This window comes from Aquarana catesbeiana, linkage group LG05, assembly GCF_042186555.1.
Source record: "Aquarana catesbeiana isolate 2022-GZ linkage group LG05, ASM4218655v1, whole genome shotgun sequence".
Lineage (NCBI taxonomy): Eukaryota > Metazoa > Chordata > Amphibia > Anura > Ranidae > Aquarana > Aquarana catesbeiana.
In genome coordinates this window covers 252045118-252065969 of record NC_133328.1, presented here as the reverse complement: position 1 = coordinate 252065969, position 20852 = coordinate 252045118, and the positions used below count along the sequence as shown (strand labels likewise).

Genomic DNA, 20852 nt, shown 5'->3' with positions numbered 1-20852 from the left:
TGGATTGGTCCCAGCACAGAACCCTGTGGGACCCCACTACCCACCCTCGACCATTCCGAGTATTCCCCATTTATCACCACCCTCTGAACTTGCCCTTGCAGCCAGGTTTCAATCAATGTACTCACCCTATGGTCCATGCCAACGAGCCTTATTTTGTACAGGAAACGTTTATGGGAACTGTGTTAAATGCTTTTGCATAATCCAGATACACCACGTCTATGGGCCTTCCTTTATCTAGATGGCAACTCACTTCCTCATAGAAGGTTAATAGATTGGTTTGGAAAGAACGATTCTAAATGAATCCATGCTGATTACTGCTAATAATCCCGCTTTCATTACTACAATCTTGTATTTAGTCCCTTCTCATCCCCTCCAAGGGCTTGCATACTATTGATGTTAGGCTAACTGGTCTGTAATTTCCAGGGATGTATTTTGCGCCCTTTTTAATATTGGTGCTACATTGGCTTTTCTCCCGTCCGCTTGTACCATTCCAGTCAGTAGACTGTCAGTAAAAATTAGGAACAATGGTTTGGCAATTACTTGAATGAGTTCCCGAAGTACCCTCGGGTGCAAGCCATCCGTTCCCGGTGATTTATTAATGTTAAGTTTCCCAAGTCTAATTCTAATTCTGTGCTCTGTTAGCCATGAGGGTGCTTCCTGTGACGTGTCAGGATAAGCACTGCAGTTTTGGTTGCTAAAGCCCCCTGATTCCCTCGTGAAGACTGAGGAGAAGAATTAAATTCAATATCTTCGCCATCTCCCCATTCTTTGTAAGCAGATGTCTTTCCTCATTCTTTATGGGGCCAATATGGTCTGTCCTCCCTTTTTTACTGTTTACATACTTAAAGAATTTCTTGGGATTTTTTTTGCTCTCTTCCGCTATGTGTCTCTTGTGTTCTATCTTAGCCGCCCTAATTGCACCCTTACATTTCTTGTTGCATTTTTTATAAAGTCTGAATGCTAATGATAATTCCTTAACCATGTATTTTTTGAAGGCCTTCTCCTTTGCTTTTGTATGCAACCCATGGTGTGTATGTGAGCTGCTCAGGCTGCAAAGAAGTGTAGTCCTGTGCCTGTTGCTGAGAGTGCCTGCCGGAAAGGAGCCCTCCCACACTCCAGACAATGATAGGCCGGAGCTGCACATCAACAAGACCCGCTGTGTGAACAAGTAGCAGTCTTGGTCTGGACCCCCCGCAAGGCCATGCTCCCAATGCGTTTCACTCTTCCCACCGGAGCTTACTCATGGGAATGGCTTGTTCTGATATGCGGCTTTCAGGACAAATTCTCCTACATAAGTTGTACCTGTTTAAATAATGCTGTCTTTCCCTTACATCCATTCAAAGTGAAGAATTTACACATGATCTCTCAAGTCTGAAAAGCAGGGGGTGGAGAGCTGAAGTTACATCAGTAAGAAGGGCTCTGAGAGCTGATTGGAGGGAAGGGACACACCCCCTTCACACAGCACACAGGAGTAGAGCTGGGGCTGTCAATCAGCTGGAGTTCCCTCCCCGTCAACATTTTTCTTTTTTTTTTAAATTGCAGTTTTTATTAAGAGTTTTCCAGAGAATATACAAATAACTGAATACAATCGGTGTGTAAAAATGCAAACAATAAATGTCCATGTATACAGAGCACAACAGTGTTCTGTAGATCTCATCAGAAGGTAAAAGCAACTCATAGAAAGCAACAATAAGTGTTTCGAGGTCAGGTGTAAAGGCAAAGAAATTTTTTGATATACAGTAGAGGATAATAACTTGAAAGGGTACTCATCTGTGTGTAAAGCATGGGTCGAGGTAACATGATGTATGATTTACTGGGTAGCAAAGATGTACCAAATTCTGATTGATCCCAGGTTTCCCAGTTTTTGTTAAACTGGGGGGATATTGTCATGGACAGAGGCTGTCAAATACTCCATCCCTCGAATCTCAGCTATTAGTTGTAAAAACCTAGACCATGGGGGGGGGGGGGGGGGGGGGCAAGCTGGAAAGCCAACACAATGGAATGAGTCGCTTGGCCGCTAGAAGAATGTATGCAATCAGCCTATTGTATTTTTTTGTAATACCTGGGAAAGGAAGTCCTAAAAGGTAATTTAGGGGATCAAGCGGGAAGGACACATCCACCACCCTTTGTATTAACAGCATTACCTTGTACCAAAAAGGCTGTATCATGGAACATTGCCAAAAGATATGAAATAGAGATCCTACCTCAGACCCAGCAATTTGCTGAGAATGCGGGGTCGAATTTGTGAATAACTCCAGGGGTCTTGTACCAAAAAATGTGTAAAACACATCTTGAGGACTTGAAAGTGGAGGGCCAGATCCTATCCCACATTTGGGAACTAATAGGTCTGCCTATTAAATGAGGCCATTTTCTCATATATCGATGTGTGAGGCACCTCCGATGACGTCCATATGAAGAAACGCGCAAGGCGGGACTAATTTGGTACGCTCTCACGTCACATCCAGGATTTGTGGTTTCAGACACAGGATCGGTGGAATGCAAGCTCCGAGTGAGGAGAGCGTTGCTTCCTCATCACGCTCGGAGAGTATGTGAGCAAGCCAGCTCCCTCCCCTCTCTTTTTAAACTGTTTTGGATTTGTTTACATTTACTCTTTAATAAATATAGCAATTCAGAATCACGCTATGTGGATCGTGTTTTCCTCTTTAATATAACATATACATGGGGCTATCTGGCCGGGATTTACGTTGTAGAGGGGGGACACTGGAGTCTCCTTCCCCTCCGCCCGTGGATGACCTTTCTGCCCTAAAGCTGTGAACCAGGGGGATATCGCAACTCTGAGACCGGGATCGCATCATTTATACTGCACGCTTGTACCCCTGCAGGGGTGAAGCGCTCTGGTGAGTGAAAGCACAAGAGGGGAGCACAGTCACTTTTGTCAGCACGTTCTCTGCTTATCCTTGAAAATAATTTTCCACTATTGAAGGAAGCACTATGTCACTTTATATGGACACTTATTTTTAACAATTTTTTGGTTATTATTGGATATTATCCACAGCAGTTATATTGAGCTTATATGTTTATATTTTGTTATTTATCACATAGTTTTATCAGTGTTGATGGGCATTATTTTTTACATCAGCTGATTTTATTTATTGACTGCATCTCTTTATATGCATCTTCACATATATAATGTAATATTTTTATATACTTTTTTATCTTTTACCCTTTGCACATATCAATTTTCAAGCACACGTCACTCCTTCACGTGATAGGAAGAACTTTGTTCTTGCTGACTATACACAGTTTGTACACCTTATGTATATGTTTCACATATATATATATATATATATATATATATATATATATAATGTGTTTATTCGGTGGTACACATACCACCAATAGTTATATATACATATGTTTTTTCATTTAGTACAGGGCCATTTCCCTTTTTGCGTCTCTATACTTTGATTGGGTTTCACTTAGGTGTGACTTTTTTATAGGGAGGCAGCAGTCACATATATCCTAAGCGTGGATTCCTTTGATAATCTTAGAGGGAATTTTGCCCAAGTCTGTAGAGATTTGTTGATGTCAAGGATCAGAGGGGTAATTTGCATAGTAAAGTGAGGGGTAGGATGGACTAAGAAGGACACCCAAGTACTTGAGGGAGTCAGTGCACCACCTATAGGGATAGGAAGCCCTGAGCTGGGATACCAAAGGGGGGCGGGGATATGGATCGGAAGGGCCTCGGTTTTAGAGGTGTTTACCTTATAACCTGAAATGTCACTAAATGAGGAAAGCAATTTATGTAGCGATTCAAGTGATAACAGTGGGTTAGTGATATTCAGTAGTATATCATCTGCAAAAAGTGACAGTTTGTATTCCTCCTGTCTCATCACCACCCCACGAATGTCAGGATGTATACAAACAGACTCGGCCAAGGGCTCCAGGCACAAAATAAAAAGTAACGGCGATAGAGGGCATACCTGCCGAGTTCCGTTCATCATGGGGAAGCTAGGTGACAGGAAAGAAGACATCTGAACCTGAGCTGTGACTTTCGACTAGAGAGCCTCTAAGGCTCTTAGAAAAGGGCCTCTAAAACCATATAAACGCAGGGTGGCAAACATATAGGGCCAGCTCAGCCTATCGAAGGCTTTTTGTGTGTCTAGACTTAAGACCAGGGCCTGTTGAGATGACCTATCAAGGAGATCGATCAAGTCTATAGTGCGGTGGGTGTTATCCCCAGCGTGTCTGCCGGGGACACTTGGTCTCTGTTGATTAATTTAGGGATAATTCTAGACAATCTAGATGCAAGTATTTTTGTAATATTTTATAATCCGAATTTAGAAGGGCTATGGGCCTGTAATTATCTTGAGTTGAAGGATCCTTACCAGGTTTTGGGATGACAGTAATGTAGGAGTGGGAAAATTGGTGGATAGGGGGTTTGCCTTTGAATAAGGAATCATAAAGAGTCAGCATGTGGGGGGACAATATGTCTATGAAGGTCTTATAGTAAAAGTATAGTAGCCCGTCTGGGCCTGGCGATTTGTTTAATGGGAGATCTTTAACTATAATGAGGAGCTCTTCCACAGTTATGGCTGTGTTTAAACTAGCTAGATCAGGTGTGGATAGTTTTGGAAGCTTTAGGTCAGAGAAGAACTCCTCAAATTTCCCTTGGGTAAAGTTAGAATTATATGCAGGGGACAAACAATTATACAACTTATAATAAAATTACCAAAAATGTTGGACATCTCTTGGGGGCAATGGGTTCTGGATCCGTCTGTTTGGAGAAGGAAGTCAGGGAAGGAGTAAAACGAGCGTGGGTGTAATTTATTGACTAGGATCTTATGAGGCGGCTTCGAGAACTCATAAAACTTCTTTTCCGAGTTGGGTTGATTTAATTTATTCTCTGAGGGCAGTAACTTTATGAAGTTTCAACACTGTGGGACTGCACAACAGCTGCCGTTCAGCCGTCGCCAAGGCTGTAGAAAGGGACTGCAAAAGACTATTTGTCCTTTTTCAGATGTGAACCCTCTGCTATGCATTCACCTCGAAAGACAGCCTTATGGGCCTCCCACACCGTAGAAAACTCACATAGACCCCATGTTAAGTTTGAAAAATTCTTTTAGACCCGTTGCCAGCTTATTCCGTGAGACCTCAGTTTGTAGAAGATGATCATTGAGACGCCAGTGGCATGATCTAGTGTGGGTCTGGGAAAGCATAAGGTCTAATGTAATGGGAGGATGGTCAGGCCACATGATGGGGGATATATATCGCATGCAATAACATAAGGGATGAGTGGAGCAGAAATTAAAAAATGGTCAAGGCGGGAATACATTTTATGGGCCATGGAGTAAAATGTGTATTGCTAAGCAGAAGGATGTTTGATCCTCCATAAGTCAGAGAGTTGATGGTACCTGATACATTTACGGAATGAGCTAGCTTGGGATTTGATCTTCCTCGAGGAGGTGGCATTAAACAAAGTTTGTCTATCTCTAGTGGGGGACATGACCAGATTGAAATCCCCAGCAACAATCATAAATGGCTGAGAGCGGAACTGAGGGGCATCAAAAAGTTTAAGGAAATCAATCTGTCCAGTATTGGGAGCGTATAGGTTGACTACGGTGAGGGAGGAGTTCAGATATTCACAATCTAGAATGAGAAGTCGTCCATGAGGGTCCGCATGAGTGTTTTTCACTTTAATAGGACACGATTTCCTGATCAGGATAGCTACTCCTGCCTTGCCAGTGGAATCAGAGGCAAAAAAGGAGGTGGGAAAGGACTTCGATGCAAATTTTAACGAGCCGTCAGCTCTAAAGTGCATCTCTTGAATCAATGTCATATCCGCACCTGAGGACCTGAACCCCTTCAGAGCTACCCAACGCTTCGGAATGTAGCCCAGGCCCTTCACATTATAAGACATGATCCTCAATGCCATTTGACATGATTCTCAATGTCATTTCAATACTTCCAAAGATGCTTTTGTTAGTATACAAACCACAGGAGAAAACACATCAAAGAATACATTTAAATGGGTATAAGGATGAATAAAATCACTCATGGGTAGGACAACCTCTAGGTACCTATGCAGTAACAAGTATACCAGGTAGGTAAAAAAACGTAAAGATAAAAGAAAAAGAAACACTTGCGACCTCAGCCTACAGAGCTGGCATTGGAGCATGGGCATGAAGAAAAAAACCATAAGAGCATGAACATATAACTGCGAGAACAAAAATAAACCTGTATGTGAGAGCCTAAGACATGGCCATGTCCTAGGGGACCCCGAAGAACTTGAGGCCAGGTAGGGACACATGTGGGACTCCACCAGGGGACTCTAAGGAGACAGGGAGTCCATTGAATCTCCTTATGAACTTGGCTGTAGCTGTAAGTCCTGCAGGAGATATCCTGATAGGAGAGAAAAGGTCAACAGCAAAAGAAAACATGAACAACTGTCAGTATGTTGATAATGACCGTATCATTTGTTGATATCCCATGGGTTGGGAAAAACATTACCCCAATGAAAATACGGGGGCAAATTTTTAAACCTTTAGTCCAGAGCACAGCGCTATGATTCTCTTGGACTATGGAGGAAGCAGAAAAAAGGTAGGATCCCAGAAAAAACTTTGTGCGTGTATCAAGGAGGTTGCTTGGATGCTCTTGGAGGTTGTGGTGTTGATAGTTGTTAATTTGATCGGTTCCTCACAGGGGTCCAGACCCGACTGTGGGTGGTAGGAAAAGGGTGAACCGTTGCCAGAGGATTTAAAGCTACAGTTTTGCAGCGCTTTCAAAGAGCTGCCCATTAATTTCAATGGGCAGGGCGTTTTAGGAGCACTAAATACAGTGCTCCCACCCCACCCCAAAGATGCTGCTTGCAGAACTTTTATGAATGTCCCGTAAGCGCACTGCCCCAGCGTAAAAAGACACATTGGAATGAATGGGAGGCTGTTTTCAGGCACTTAGTAAAGGCCATTTCCAGTGCTAAAGCGAATGAAAACCGCCCCAGTGTGAAAGGGGTCTTAGAGCTCTGGATTGAGACAAGTACACAGTATAGAGAAATATGCTTTGTTCATATTTTATGTCTGAAGTTTACAACTTTAAGTATTTTTTAGCATCATTATCTTTTTTTTTTTTTTTTCTCCTATCAAATCTTTTTTATTGATTTTTCAAATTATACAGTATTCGTTATAAAAATTATACAAACATGGACAAGCCGTTAATACGTATGTTATCCCATATCACAATAGAAAAAGAGTGAAAATATCAAACCCTTACACAACCCCTTTTAACCACCCCCTTCCCACCCCTCTCCCGAACACCCCCGAAACCCACCCCCCTCCCCCACAGTTGCTTTCCAATAAATAGTAATATCTTAAATTTAACAAAACTTGTTACCTAACCATGTACATACTACTTAATACAATTTCCCTCAAGACTCTATTCCTAGCTACTAATGGTCCTGCCAGCACTAAAAATTTATATATTCCTACCCTGGCACCACAAACCCCAAATCTTTGAGAATTTCCTATAACTTCCCCTTCTAATGTAAATTGTCCTCTCTGTTCTGACCAGTGAGTTCATTGTGCTAACCCATTCTTCAGGAGTAGGGGGCACTGCTGATAACCATGCTTTCGCGATCAATTTCCTCGCCTGGTATAGACCCCGCACAATTGCTATACCTATGTGGTCTTCCCCCGTATTCTTGCTAATTAGACCCAGCACACACGCCTTAGCCTCGTATTCCACTCTTATCCCAAATCTAGCTTCTATAATGTTTAGGATCTCAGTCCAATACCTAGCTAATTTCGGACATCTCCACATTAAATGTATAAGGTCGCCCGTCTCCAAACACCTGGGGCATTTGTCGTCTGGTCTTCGACCAAATCTATGCAGCTTCTTGGGGGTATAGTAGGCTCTGTGTACCAGCAAGAGGTGCGACGCCCGCTGCGACGGGGAAAGGGACACCAGTGGGCCGAGCTCCAATATTCTCTCCCACTGATCATCGCTCAGCTCCCCCACATCGGCCCCCCACCCCTCCCTTGCACGCGAGAGTGGTGCCAAGCTAATTGCCCTTACCGTTAGCTGGTCGTAAATCCCTGATATTAACCCTTTAAGACTAGGTACCCTCACCATCTTACTAAGCAGAGGTGCACTACACCAATCCAGTGCTTTGATCTTAAATTGCTTCTCTAGTGCATGTCTAATCTGGAGGTAGAAATAGAATGTTTCTTTAGGAATTCCAAACTCCCGTCTCAGGTCCGCAAAAGATTTTAATATATTGCCATCAAATATTTGCTTCAGCCTATTTATGCCCGCCCTTTCCCAGATCCTGTTTACTCCTATAGTATTCAGTTCTTGTAACTGCCTATTCTGCCAAATAGGTGAAAACTCCGTAGGCCCCCTATAGCCCATTTCGATCTTCACTGACCGCCAAACTTTTGTAACCAATTTATATGTTGGAAATACACTTCCTAATGTTCCAGCTTCCAGTGCCCCTATCAGGGAGTTATGCGGATTCCCTGATAGCATAATTTTTGCGCAGGTATTCACCTCTCCCCCGCACTCACCCCCCCCCAGATGCTGCAGCTGGGCCGCCAGAAAGTACCTATATGGGTGGGGCACCGCCAATCCCCCCTCCCTGTTAGGACGCTGCAAGGTCTGAAGACTGATCCTGGCCTGACCCTTCTTCCAAATTAACTCACGAAAGATGGAATTTATTTTTATAAACCATTCCCTCCCAATCCAAACCGGTGAGTTATGTAAAATATACATTAATTGTGGCATCCAGATCATCTTGATCAAGTTTACACGCCCTGCCATAGATAGAGGGAGCCGGCACCAGATATCTTTTTTCCTTTTAAACTTTTCCAACAGCGGAACTAGATTGTCTCTAATATACTGAGTTGGGGTATTGGTTATTACTATACCCAAATATTTGAAGTTCTCCACCACCCTAAGACGAGGTATTTACTGTGGAAGGGAACCAGTAGTCGAGTCAAGCGGGAGAATTGTAGATTTCTCCCAGTTGACTATTAACCCCGAGATCATTCCAAACCCCTCCACCAACTGCATTGCCTTAACTAATGACGGCCCCATATCCCCCAGAAACAATAGCACATCGTCAGCATAAAGTGCAATTCTCTCCTCACCCCCCTCTCTTTTATATCCCTGCAGGCCTGGAGAACTTCTTATTACCTCCGCGAACGGCTCCATTGCCAGGGCGAACAACAGGGGCGACAAAGGACACCCCTGCCTAGTCCCCCTCTCAAGGGAGATCCGCTCTGAATATGTATTATTTATTTTTAATCTAGCACTGGGGTGGTAATATAGTATCTTAAGCCACTTTATGAACCGAGGGCCAAACCCAAATTTTCCCAGTACCCACCATAAATAATCCCACTCCAGGGAGTCAAATGCCCTGGCGATATCCAAGGACAAGACAACCCTGGAGCCTGCATTCTCTACCGGCGTCTGGAGATTCAGAAAGGTTCTTCTTATGTTTTTACTGGTGGACCTATTCTGCATAAACCCAGACTGGTCCGGGTGTATCAGACCAGCTATACATTTATTGAGCCTGGTAGCCAAGACCTTTGCCAGGATCTTGGCATCCGTGCCCAACAACGAGATCGGTCTATATGATGATGTTTCTAATTGATTTTTCCCCTCTTTCTGGATCAATACTATAGTAGCCTCAGACATTGATAAAGGTAAACTCTCAGCTGCAGCTGACCAATTATATGCCTTCAGAAGTTCCGGGGCCAACACCTCCCCAAATTGTTTGTAAACCTCAGCTGGCAGTCCATCGGGACCTGGGGACTTTTGGCTCTGCATATTCTTTATTGCTTGCACAATTTCTTCCACTGTTATCGGTACTTCCAGACTGTTCATATCTGCGTCCGAGAGCACCGGCAAGACAGTACCTCCCAAGAATTCCTCCATCTCTACTTGTTCAGGAGAGTGGCGTTTCTTATATAGATCACTATAGAATTCTACAAATGTATCGGTAATTATCCCCGGATCTGATGAGATATCCCCCTTCTTTGTTTTAATCATGAGAATTATTGAAGAGGGAGAGTTGGTTTTGGCCAGCATAGCCAGCGTCCGACCCACTCTTTCCCCCTCGTCAAAATTCCTTTGCCTCTGAAAAACCTTCCTATTCTCTGCTCTTCTAATTTCTTCATTTTTATATTCTTGTTGCTTCAATACCCATAGGTCCCGGTTTTCCATAGTCGGGTCTAGCACATACTTTCTTTCTGATTCCCGAACCTCTTCCCTAATACTCTCTCCCCTTACCCTTGTTTGCTTCTTTAACTTAGATATCTGTTGGATCAAAAGGCCTCTGAGGAACGCTTTCAAAGAGTCCCACATCACACCCCCCAATACAGTACCTGTATTAAAGTCAATAAATTCTCTCAGTCTTACATTAATTTCGTCCCTATTCCCTATCAATTCCAGCCATGTTGGATTTAATGACCACATTCTCGGGCCACCATTATCCCACATGGTTATTGTCAATATCAGTGGCGAATGGTCGGACACTCCCCTTGGGCGATATTCAATTCTGTGGATTAGGGGTTGGATTTCTTTATTACCTATGGCCATATCAATACGGGAGAGCGTTCGGTGGGTCCCTGAGAAGCAAGAGTATTGCTGACTAATGGGATTACGAGCCCTCCAAATATCACACCACCCTACCTCCTCAAGGAACTGTGCCAGCCTTCCCTCCGACCCTCTACTTCGACTAACCCCTGGCGGGAATCTATCGATCCTACTATCAAGAACGGTATTAAAATCCCCAACTATCACCACTGGGACCTCTCTCTTATCCTCCAGGAACCCTAATAACAAGAACAAGACCTCCATTTTAAAAGGTGGGGGAATATACACATTTACTATAACCAAAGGCCTTCCCTCAATTGAACAATACAGAAAAATAAAACATCCCAATTTATCAATACTGACATCCCTGCAGGAAAACATCAGACCCTTTCTAATCAGAATACTCACTCCCCTTGAGTAGGAGGAGTACACTGAGTGATATTGTAACTGAAATTTTTTATTTCTAATTGATAACTTAGTCTCGTCAGTCAGATGGGTTTCCTGCAGGCATATCACCTCAGTAGCACACGATTCTAGTTCCTGGAACACAGTAGCTTTTTTCATAGGCTCGCTCATACCTCTGATGTTCCAAGAACTTATCCCAAATGATCTAGGTTGCATTCAAAATATACTTCAACAAAGAGCTATACCAGTTATGCAAGTACCGGGGTAAATCCATCCTTCTACTAATAAGTTGATAAGTCAAAACCATACGCTTATACTGTTTTAACCCGGCACTTTTTTTAAAAGGGTTACAAAGAAGAAATCTCCAGCATCCAAACTGATAATACCAATTCACCACGTTGTGCCCTTATTCCCCCTGGCCTTTTGGCCTTCTGTTTCAAATCAGTAGTACCCCCTCTTACCACACTCAGTGCTATTATTATGGGGAGGGGCCCAGGTGGGTCCAGAGGAAAATTACCCCCACACCCCCCACCCCTCCCATCCCAAAGTGAGTTTCTCATTATATTAAATCTCATAACATTTAAATAGTTATAAACAAAATTTTTTAACCATGTGCTGTATATTTTAAGCATAATTAAAACAACTGTGCTATCCCCTAATTTAAATAATCCCTTCTGCCCCCTCCCTTGCCTCACTCGGCGTGCCCTAGGAGCCTTCCTTGTGACCACTCTTCTCCCCTCATCCCACCTCATCCACCTCCCCTCTCCCCCTCCTCCCCCCTCCCACCTCCTCCCCCCTCCCCCCCAATAAACCCATTGACCCAAGGTTTACAAAAAAACCCATCACCATTCTAAACAATACTCTCAACCCACACATCGTCCACCCATCCCTCCCTCTCCCGACCCCTGCTGCTGCAGAAAAAAAAAAAAAAAAAACACCATCAGTTGTCCATATGCGACTTCAACTTTATAAGTTCTTTTATTCTCTTCAAACCAGTCCGTGACTCCTTTAACAGTTTCAAAAAAACGGATAGATCCTAGGGCCTCTATGCGCAGCCGTGCAGGATACAATAATGCATATGGAATGTTATGGTTCCGTAATGTGCGCTTGATATCCAAAAAACCTGCTCTTCTTCTTTGTAGATCTGGGGAATAATCTGGGTACATCGCTATTTTAGCTCCATTAAAAAAAATGTCTCCTTTCTCTCTAGACCTTTGCATTAAATTCAGCTTATCTTTATAACAAAAAAAATCTCAGAATCATTGGTCTCGGGCGATCTCCTGAGTATGCTGATCTAGACGGCACTCTGTGGGCTCGCTCAATAGAAAAAAACTGTGAAAACGCCTCAGCCCCGAACACCTCTTTAAGCCACTTTTCCATAAATTCTTCAGGGCGGGAACCCTCACTTTTCTCAGGGAGACCCATCACTCTTACGTTTTGTCTTCGGGACCTGTTCTCCCATTCATCCATTTTAAGGCTGTTAGCGTCTAGCTGTGCTTGCATTTTTTTAAGCTCATGCCTCATTGGGGTTACGATATCTTCTACTTGGCTAACCCTTTCCTCCACCGTTTTAACTCTCTCTACTGTTTTCTGAAGCTCTTGTTTAATACTGCAAAACTCCTCACTCAAAGCTTTCAGCTCTTCCCACATCCCACTTATCGAGCTTCTGCATGCATTTACGGCACATAGTACCTCTTTTAAGGTGGGTTCTTGATCACAGGCTACGGCTGCGGTAGGGCTGCTATCCCCTGCTCTTCCGGGCTGCTCCCTCTCCAGACTTTTTTTATTAGTTACTCTAGTACTGGCTGTTTGGTTATCCGGCCCTTTCCCCAGACTCCTTCTATCCCCCAGGCACCCAGCTGAGGATTTTCCCGCGGTCGGCTGATTATTTTTGGCTGGAGACTGCGTAGCGCTATGTGCAAATTTTTCCAGCTTCACAGCAACTGTTAATGCAGATGCATTTTGAGACCCCTTTTCCTTTTCTTTGGCTGCCCGGGTAGCTTGAACAGGCATATTTTCTTGGGTCTGCTGTAGCTGATCCTCCCCCTTCCTCTTGGTCATAGCCAGCTAAGATACTTTAAGCACCCTATAGCCCACCAGTCTAACAAATCCACTAATCAGTCCTTCCTCACTTTAGCAGACCGCTATTTATATAACAAAGGATAGGTCCCAGGCCTGCTGCTTTACTACACAGTCTCTGTAATATATACTTATATAATCAGGATCTTTACCTCTCTCCCTTTAGCGTCTGGGGAGTCTGCAGGGCTTCAGCAGGGCTATTTATCGTTGTTTCTACTTCCTCTGCCTCCGGCTGTGTCGGCAAAGTTTCACTAGGCAGCCAAACACAGCCAAACACAGCCAATCACGGCCACAAGTACAGCGGCGGCGTTCGTTTCCAAGTCTCTGCTCCGCTCAGCTGATCTTCCCAGCCTCCTCTCTTGCTGCTGATCGACGTATCAAGCCTCCCACAGCTACGGCATGGCGTCGCTAAGCAACCCAGCGACGCCACAGACACGGATCCCGAACTCCGCTTAACTCAGCCGCACGGCAGGGAGAAATAACAGCTGATCTTCCCCAGCCTTCTCTCAACCTTCTCTCTTGCCTCCCCAGCCAATCAGCATGCCATCCCACAGTATTCAATCAATGGAAGCCTCTAAGAGTCAAAGGCAGGGACCCGGAGCTCACAAGGCTTTCCCTCGGCTGGGCAGACCCATTCGGACAGCAGCGCTAGTGCAGCATCAGGGCCGGGAGAGAGCTCTCACACACTGCTCACACCTGCATCCGGTCACTAGCATCATTATCTACTTTATATACTTTACCTACTTATATACTTAAGAAATTGAAAAAAATAAAATTGCTAGAAACAAATAATTTTTTTTTTTTTTTGCTTTAAAGTGGTTGTAAACCTCAGTCATAAAATCTGGGCAAATCACATACTGTGTATCTATGGTGTTTGCTTATCTCTCTCCAAAGCTCTAAGTGTCGTTTCTCTCTGCTGCTTTGTTCCTTTACCAGCATGAGTCACTTCTAGTAAATCCTATGTAGGAGGATTTGTTTAATCTCAGTACATCATCAGAGTCTGTTCAGTTCACTGGGTACATGTGAGGGTTTACAACCACTTTAATTTCAACTAACGCTAGTATAATGATTGTATGTTCAAAAGATTCATAATCTTACACTTTCTGTTGAAATGGTGTAATTTGTGGGGTCTTTAAATATATTTTCAAAAATAGGGCCTTTGTTGTCATGTCAGTGTGAGAAAATCTTTGCAAATAAAATCTATTAGGTACACTATTGTTTCTACAAAATATATTTTCTCTAACATAAGTTTCACAACTTTTTTCTCTCCTTTCAAAAAAACAAAGTATATAATTTAAAGTACACTCAGTCCTCAAAAAGCAATATCAAAATTGACCGTGTTGACTGCAAAAAAAAAAAAAAATTGCAGCAGTTGTAAGACAAACTATCAAAAGTCCAAAACCTGAAAAACGCCCTGGGACTCGAAGGTTTACATAGGTTAAAAGTGCTGGGACTCAAGTGGCAAATTTTTTTTTTTTATCTTATTTCTTTTTTTGTAGATAATCTGTTATGTTGTTTTTTTTTTTTTAATTCCAGAAAACACACCAAAGTGCCCTGCAGGTGCAGCAGAAAGCCGAGGCTTTGCTACAAGCCAACCATTATGATATGGATATGATCAGGGATTGTGCAGAAAAAGTAGCCTCTCATTGGCAACAGTTGATGTTAAAAATGGAAGACAGACTGAAACTTGTTAATGCCTCTGTGGCCTTCTATAAAACCTCTGAGCAGGTACCTAAATGTGTAGTGAATTTTACATTTGCATGCTTCCGTAATACAACTGTAATACTTAAAGTGATTTTAAAGTCTTGTTTTTAAAAAAAAAAAAAAAAAAAACAGCAAAAACAAACATGTTATGCTTGCTTTCTCTGTGCAGTTGGTTTTGCATAGAGCAACCTGGATCCTCCTCTTCTCAGGTCCCTCTTCGCTGCTCCTGGCCCCTCCCTCCTGTCGAGTGCCCCCACAGCAAGCAGCTTGCTATGGGGACACCTGAGCCGATTCACAGCTCCGTATGTCCATTCAGACATGAAGCCCCCGCCTGGCCTCTCTCTCCGATTGGTTGACAGCTGCGGGAGCCGATGGTACCGCTGCTGTGTCTCAGCCAATCAGGAGGAGAGTCCCAGATGGCTAAGACACTCGTGGACATTGCTGGAGAGAGCTGGGGCTCAGGTAAGTAATTAGGGGCAGCTGGGGAGGCTGCTACACACATTTTTTTTTTTTTTTTTTTTATCTTAATGCATAGAATGCATTAAGATAAAAAACCTTCTCCCTTTACAACTCCTTTAAACACTTTTTCAGGCACAGATAGAAAATACCTGTTTTAGCATCCTTGTCGTTTCCTATGAGCTTTAAAAACAGCAAAGCAATCTTTTCTTTTATTTAAAATTAGCTTACCTACAAAAAACAGAAATTGTGTTATTTGTTAAGATTACCAGGTGAGAGTAAAGAAATAGCCTGAAAAAGAAAACAAATACAGCTACTACATCTAAGGAGTGGTAAGTGGCTATATACGAGAGATTTGGATTGGGTCATGAGAAACAAGCCGATCCTTTAGGAGACCTTTTATAACCCGACCAAACATGCCATTACCTAGTGCATATCATAGAAAAAGTTTACAGAGTTGCTAATTCTATTCATGTATTTTTCTGGAAATTGACAGTCATAATATCTCCTTATATAGTGAGACTGTCACACGATTGGGTCAGCATAATTTGTCGTGGCAATTTAATTAAACTATAATAGGAATTGGTTGAATTGAAAAAAAAATAAAGGATAAGTTAACAGAGAATTATGTTATTTTTTGCATAATCATACTTACCTAGCTGAATGCAGCATCTGTCCCCCACCGCCTCTTCACTCAGCTCCCCGAGAGGAGAAATGCTGACTGTCAGCATCTCTCCTGCTCTGCTCCTCCACGCTCATTGGAGCGCGGAGCTGTGGAGGGGCAGAGAGCAGCCATCTCAGCGTCTCGTTGAGACTGCCATCAGTCAAGGTAGATAGCGTATCCAGACTTCCTAAGTCTGGATGACTCGCTGCCCCGACTGATCCTGGTGCCGTCAGTGGAGAGCGGACGTCAGATCGCTCTCCGCTGAAAACGGGTCACAGGAGTGCATGACGAATTGCACTCTTGTGACCCATAGGAGAAGCCCAGCCTCAAAAGCTCAGGCTGGACTTCTCCTTTTTAAGGTAAAAAAAAAGTGAAATTATTATTATTTATTTATTTATTTTTTTTTGTAGAAGCCTGGAAGCAAATTGCTGGTGCCCTGCATAACTCCTACAGACTGTCAGTGTAAGCTGTCTGTCCATACATCGTACAGGCAGGCAGTTTAGCAAAGACAGGAAGAATCCATGATCTACTAGAGCGCTCAACAGTGCCCTGGTAGTTTATTGATACGTGCAAGCCAACAGCTGCTGAATGAGAAGCAAGAACTCTGTAAATGATGCGGGACGGGGCCCCGCACAGCCATGCTTTTTTTAAATAGTGACAGCAGGTATGGGGAGAAAATTCCTGGCCTGCTGTCACAGGGAGTGCAGGGAGCCTCTGCAGGATCGGGAACATTTTACATGTTCCACCCTAAAAATGGGGGCCCATGTAACGTGTTCCCAAAGGTGAACTTATCCTTTAAATCACTTAGTGTTATGGTTGACAACTGTCTCCTGCTTGTGCTCATGTGCTTCTGATGGGAAACTACAAGTAGTTGTATCAACACAAATTGCACAAATGTCCACTGTTGTCACTTATGGATGCTAGTTCTGCGCACTGATGGTCAGCCATCACTGGAGCACATGCTTTGAAGTAACTAAAAGAGGCTGAGCAAGGTCAGCAGCAATGAAATGAAAAGAAAATGGTTAAAGTGTATCTAAACTCAAAAATGTAATACATTGCAGCCTATTGCTCCTTAGATAAGGTGGCTTGTTTTATTGTGTCAGGCATTTTTCCTTCATTTTTATCTGGTAATCCTGTGAACAATATGTTGCAATTCTATTTTGATATAATATATATCAAAATAGAATTGCATTGCACAAGTGTAGTTATAGGCCAATTGGGCATGCTTCTCCTGGGAACAAGGGAAAGTCAAGTTCCGCCTGTGTGCTTAAGAGATGTTGGCATAGTTTTGACTGGTAACCATACATTATTATTCTTACCTGATATAATTTTTTTTTCTAATTTAAGGTATGTAGTGTTCTAGAAAGCCTCGAGCAAGAGTACAAGAGAGAAGAAGATTGGTGTGGTGGAGCTGACAAGCTTGGGCCAAATTCTGAAACTGACCATGTGACTCCTATGATTAGCAAACACCTTGAACAAAAAGAGGCCTTCCTAAAGGTACAATCTGTTGGTTTCATTGTTAACATAGTTGAAAATGTCTCCCTGGGAGTACTTCCATTTTCTGTACTGAAGTACTATCCTGCAGTTTGTGAAATTTTAAAAGTAAGGTGTTGATAAAAGAGGTCAGTAAAACAGTATATTTTAAAAAGATTTTTCTAAGTCTAGGTTCACACTAGCGCTGCTGCATAATCCTGCGTCTTTTAGTGTGTTTTGTAGCACATTTATGCACATTGTTCATGCATTTTGACATTGTTTCAAGAAGAGAGAGACTGGACTTTTAGAAAATTTCCCATTGAAGTGTATGCGATTAAGGAAGGGTTCACACTGGTACGACACAACAGTCGTACCACTTTGGATCCGACTTTCCCCTGCGACTTGAAGTCCGACTTCAATGAACAGGGATCCTCCTTTGATCCCCGACAATACCAGGCACTGTGTCTGGTATGAATCTTTAGGGGGAACTCCACGCACAATGTAAAAAAAAAAAACGGCACGGGTTCCCCCTCAAGAAGCATAGACCTTTGGTCTAAAATAAATATGTGATTAGCACAATTTACTAATATAAATGATGATAATAAAATAACGTTGCACTGTGTCAATGATTCTGTGTAAAAAAGCTATAGGAATGTAGCTGTGCAACTAACACTTAAAATCATGTGTAAAAATGCCCTGTGCAAATTATCTTAAGCTAAATCAAATTATTGTGCAAAATAAACCAATAAAAATTCTGTACATATCCAATGCTTCAATGGGATAAATAATATGATCTATGTGAATACATATAATATCGATCAAATCAATTATACATTATCTCACTGCTGCAATAATGAAACCGTGATTCAAAAGTCCATTTAAGATAGATAAAAACATTAAAAGTCAATGGCAGAAGGTGCTTAAACAAACTGCAAAAAGTGCTTAAATGTGTTCTTCAATAGAAATTGTAATGAAATATGAGTGTTGTATCTGCGCAACGGAACAGGAAATTAAAAAAGTGGAGAAAATGGAAAAAAAAAATTGGAAAAAAATGGAAACAATAGAAGAAATCGCATAAAGGACTGCTGCCTCCACAGATGTGATTTCCACCTAGGTGGAAAAAACAGAAGGTAAGTGAAGGGTTAATGTGTGGGTGTGGCGCTGTCCTAATTTAGAGAAATACTTGGTAAATCGTGTGTAGCCAAATCCCATATGTAAAGTCGCATAAACCAAAATTGCAAATAAAAAATTCTACGAAAATAAAACCAAACATAAAACAGCAAAGTGACCCCCTTTGGAGTGTGTAGGTGTAACGTTGTCCTAGTGGAGAAAAAAGTGGAGAAAATGGAAAAAAATGGAAACAATGGAAGAAATCGCATAAAGGACTGCTGCCTCCACAAATGTGATTTCCACCAAGGTGGAAAAAACAGAAGGTAAGTGAAGGGTTAGTGTGTGGGTGTGGCGCAGTCCTAATTCATAGAAATACTTGGTAAATCGTGTGTAGCCAAATCCCATATATAAAGTCGCATATAAAGTATAAACCAAAATTGCAAATAAAAAATTCAACGAAAATAAAACCAAACATAAAACAGCAAAGTGACCCCCTTTGGAGTGTGTAGGTGTAACGTTGTCCTAGTTTAAAAATACTTTGTAAATCGTGTGTAGCCAAATCCCACATGTAAAATCGCATGTAAATTATAAACAAAATCGCATATAGCAAATTTAACGGCTAGGTTGGCCCCCTTTGAATTGGGGGAGGGGGAAGGGGAACAGGGGATGAAATCAAAAAATGACTTTAGCCAAAGTTATTCCATCCGCATAAAAACCCCATATAGTGATTGACAAACATAACATTGCTGAATATTTACATAGGTTAAATCGTGACTAGTGCTCAGTGCAATTTAAGTGAAAAACTTGACATCTTTGTAAAACAAGGCAGGTATTTGTATTAATCTTGGTGACCAGGTGCTCGTGTCTTGTGATCATGCGGACACTCACCAGATTCTTTAACCCCTGCGGGGGTAATGCGCAGTCACAGTGTATGCCACTGTGCAGCAATCCACAGGCTGTTTCTGGGTCACGGTGACGTTTTAGGCATAAGAGAAGAAAGAGGAGATTTCATAGCGTAAAACCATAAAACACTCTTTATTGAACGCAGATGACAGAATGGTACTCACATTTAAGCAGTTTATAATAGGCAACCAAATGTCATCAAAACAGGAGAGCGTCAGATTTAAGTTGGTGATCCTCTGGGAGATGATGCAAAAGCGTCAGAAAAGGCTACGCGTTTCGTCATAGGGACGTCAACTGGAGCGTGCCCCCTTTGCGTCACCTCCCCTCCTTTTATACTGTGCGATGTGCTGCATGCCTGCACACCGGAAACCTCCGGCGGCCATTTTCCCTTAGGTTTTTGCGCGGCCATCTTGCATGTGGCTATTGCAGACCGGAGCCATGTGTATAAACCTTTAGTGGAATATCCCTAGTGTTGTAAAAACAGGAAAGGACCCTAGTGTTGTAAAAACAGGAAATAAACCAAAGGGAAATCCGTGGCCATTTTGTGAGAGATTTTGCAGACCGAAGCCCAATAGAGCAATTGATAGGTATATGCTATTTTGCAGGCCGAAGTCCGCGGCCATTTTCTTGTAGGTTCTGCAAGATCTATGTAGGTTATATGCCTGAGTCCGCGGCCATTCTACAAGAAAATGGCCGCGGACTCAGGCATATAACCTACATAGATCTTGCAGAACCTACAAGAAAATGGCCGCGGACTTCGGCCTGCAAAATAGCATATACCTATCAATTGCTCTATTGGGCTTCGGTCTGCAAAATCTCTCACAAAATGGCCACGGATTTCCCTTTGTTTTATTTCCTGTTTTTACAACACTAGGGTCATTTCCAGTTTTTACAACACTAGGGATATTCCACTAAAGGTTTATACACATGGCTCCGGTCTGCAATAGCCACATGCAAGATGGCCGCGCAAAAACCTAAGGGAAAATGGCCGCCGGAGGTTTCCGGTGTGCAGGCATGCAGCACATCGCACAGTATAAAAGGAGGGGAGGTGACGCAAAGGGGGCACGCTCCAGTTGACGGCCCTATGATGAAACGCGTAGGGCGTGGCCTATTCTGACGCTTTTGCATTATCTCCTAGAGGATCACCAACTTAAATCTGACGCTCTCCTGTTTTGATGACATTTGGTTGCCTATTATAAACTGCTTAAATGTGAGTACCATTCTGTCATCTGCGTTCAATAAAGAGTGTTTTATGGTTTTACGCTATGGAATCTCCTCTTTCTTCTCTTATGCCTAAAACGTCACCGTGACCCAGAAACAGCCTGTGGATTGCCGCACAGTGGCATACACTGTGACTGCGCATTACCCCCGCAGGGGTTAAAGAAGCTGGTGATTGTCCGCATGATCACAAGACACGAGCACCTGGTCACCAAGATTAATACAAATACCTGCCTTGCTTTACAAAGATGTCAAGTTTTTCACTTAAATTGCACTGAGCACTAGT

At 42.7% G+C, this 20852-nt stretch overlaps 1 protein-coding gene across 1 annotated transcript in view; it reads left to right on the top strand.

Annotated features, from left to right (window-relative positions):
• The window catches only part of TRIO (trio Rho guanine nucleotide exchange factor), a gene marked incomplete in the record, with an annotated part of 1361655 nt that overhangs the window by 526185 nt on the left and 814618 nt on the right, over window positions 1-20852 (top strand). Inside the window, 2 exon segments of the mRNA XM_073630705.1 lie at window positions 14575-14766; window positions 17210-17359. Of these exon segments, the coding sequence (XP_073486806.1) occupies window positions 14575-14766; window positions 17210-17359 (342 nt within the window).